Genomic DNA, 1,914 nt, shown 5'->3' with positions numbered 1-1,914 from the left:
TCCCACCCCCTCAACACTCCTAATATCATCCAGACCGTGGGCGTAGCACGGGTCCGAACTCCGTTGCATGGGACAGCAAACCCCCGAGGGCCTGGCTGCTCGGCGGGCGGGCAAATAGGGGATCGTCTCGCGGCAGTGAGCCCCAGGGGCAACAGTTAGCCCGGAGCAGGAGCTGGAAGCCCCCGGTGCACTCTCCCGGCTGTACCTGCGCAGGGAGCTCAACTGGAGGCTCGGCGGCTGGGGAGAAGACGTGGGCAGAGGAGCTTCCTCTGTCCATCGGCGCCGTCTGCGGAGGGAGGCCTGGGTGGGAGGGCTCCTCCAGGGCCAGAATGTCTATGGGGGCCTCGGCAACGTCTCTGAGGGACTGATCGAGGGCCACAGAAGGATCAAAGAGCAGAGGGGATGGGGGACATTGCATGCCATCGCCCACCACGTCCAAGTCCTAGGAGAGAAAACACCGGGAGTGGCTCATCAGCAGGAGGGATCCTGAGGAGCCCCGTGGGAGACAGAAGCACAAGTCCTTGCAGCCCTTCTCCGCTACCCGCCTCGAGCAGCGGGGCAGGAGCGGGCAGCAGAGTGCTCCACTGCTTTATGGGCACGGGAGGAGGAAGCAGCGAGCACCGTGCCACCAGGACCCCCAGCCTCAGCAGCTGGGAATGCAACTACGGGGGCCTCCTCCTCCAGAAACGGCGTGATCCAGGCTGGCAGCACTGCACTCCCACTGAAAATGAGGTGTGGGGCACAAGGTCTGGAGCCCAGCGTGACATGCTGCCCCAGAAGCATCCCTGCAGCCCCCAGGACTGCACAAGGGTCTGATCCTGCCCTCCTCAGGACACCCGGAGCAGTCACCCCTCTCCCAGGATTTCACACAACCCTCTTTGCTTGCCCTGACACAAAGTATTGGAGTGGACGGTCTGTGGCTTGCTCCTCCGTCCACCCTGCTCGCTGCAGTCTGCTGCGTGCGTGGATGACCCCGCTGACGCGAGAGGCTGGGATTCCTGCGAGGCTATTGTTAGAGGACGGGGTTTGTTTTGGCTTTAGAGGGTGTTTGACATCAAGGCGAGATGCCTGCGACTCACGAGTGGCACTCTACCAGCCTAGCGTGACGCGAGATCAAACACAGATGCCCTACACAGCCGTACGCTGCTGTAGCTCCGAATCCCTCCAAGCTGAGGACAGAGGGCTCCTGCAGGGTGTCTGCAGTTACATCCACGCACGGCTCGGGGTACGAAGCAGGAGCAAGGCGCCCGGATTCCTGCCTGAAGCACCCAAAACTCCGCATGGGGCGGGGGACCCTCTCAAAGGACAGGCTGGAGGAGAGAAACAGTTATGTTCTTCATTTCTGACCTGAAAAAAACCTCTCCCACAAAGGCTGTTTTCACGGAGAGCGGTGTGCCAGCTCTGCCCCACAGGAAGGAGGGCTGGGATCTGGTCCAATGCCCACCGAAGGCAGGGAGAGTGTTCCCTCGACCCTGAGGGTGCTGGGCCCAGCCTGACCCCACAGCAGCAGCACTTGCTCTCCCATGCTAATGCTGTGGCTGCTGCCATCCCTGGGACTCCACAGTTGCTGGCGATCCCTCCTCTGTCAGCAAACTCTAAAGATCTGCCTCCTGATAGACTCGCTCAAGAATCCCAGGGGCATCCGAATACTAAAGCAAGTGACATCTCGTTCAGAGGAGCAGCTCCAAATGACCACGGTATTTTTTTGTTTAAAACATTTCAGAGGATTTTAAGCATGTAGGCTTAACATGCATGCAGGACATCAGAATAATCTGGGGATTAAAATCCTCATGTATTCCTCATGGGAGAGAAGAGGGGGGAAAAAAAAAAAAAAATCCTCTTTTTAAAAAGCCCCTAAGTACGGATTTAAATGAGAGCACAGCCCTTCTAAAGGAGCAGGCACCAACCCTACAG

General features: G+C 58.6%; 1 protein-coding gene across 1 annotated transcript in view; it reads right to left on the bottom strand.

Annotated features, from left to right (window-relative positions):
* Positions 1–205: 205 nt before the first annotated feature.
* Positions 206–1,914, bottom strand: part of KANSL2 (KAT8 regulatory NSL complex subunit 2) — a gene marked incomplete at its 3' end in the record, with an annotated part of 9,768 nt that continues 8,059 nt past the window's right edge. Inside the window, exon 8 of the mRNA XM_009581313.1 lies at positions 206–442. Coding sequence (XP_009579608.1) covers positions 206–442 — 237 coding nt within the window. The remainder of the gene's footprint in view (positions 443–1,914) is intronic.

This window comes from Fulmarus glacialis, unplaced genomic scaffold (assembly GCF_000690835.1).
Source record: "Fulmarus glacialis isolate BGI_N327 unplaced genomic scaffold, ASM69083v1 scaffold37937, whole genome shotgun sequence".
Classification (NCBI taxonomy): Eukaryota; Metazoa; Chordata; class Aves; order Procellariiformes; family Procellariidae; genus Fulmarus; species Fulmarus glacialis.
The sequence above is the reverse complement of the archived record's forward strand: the minus strand, read 5'-3'. Positions and strand labels throughout refer to the sequence as shown.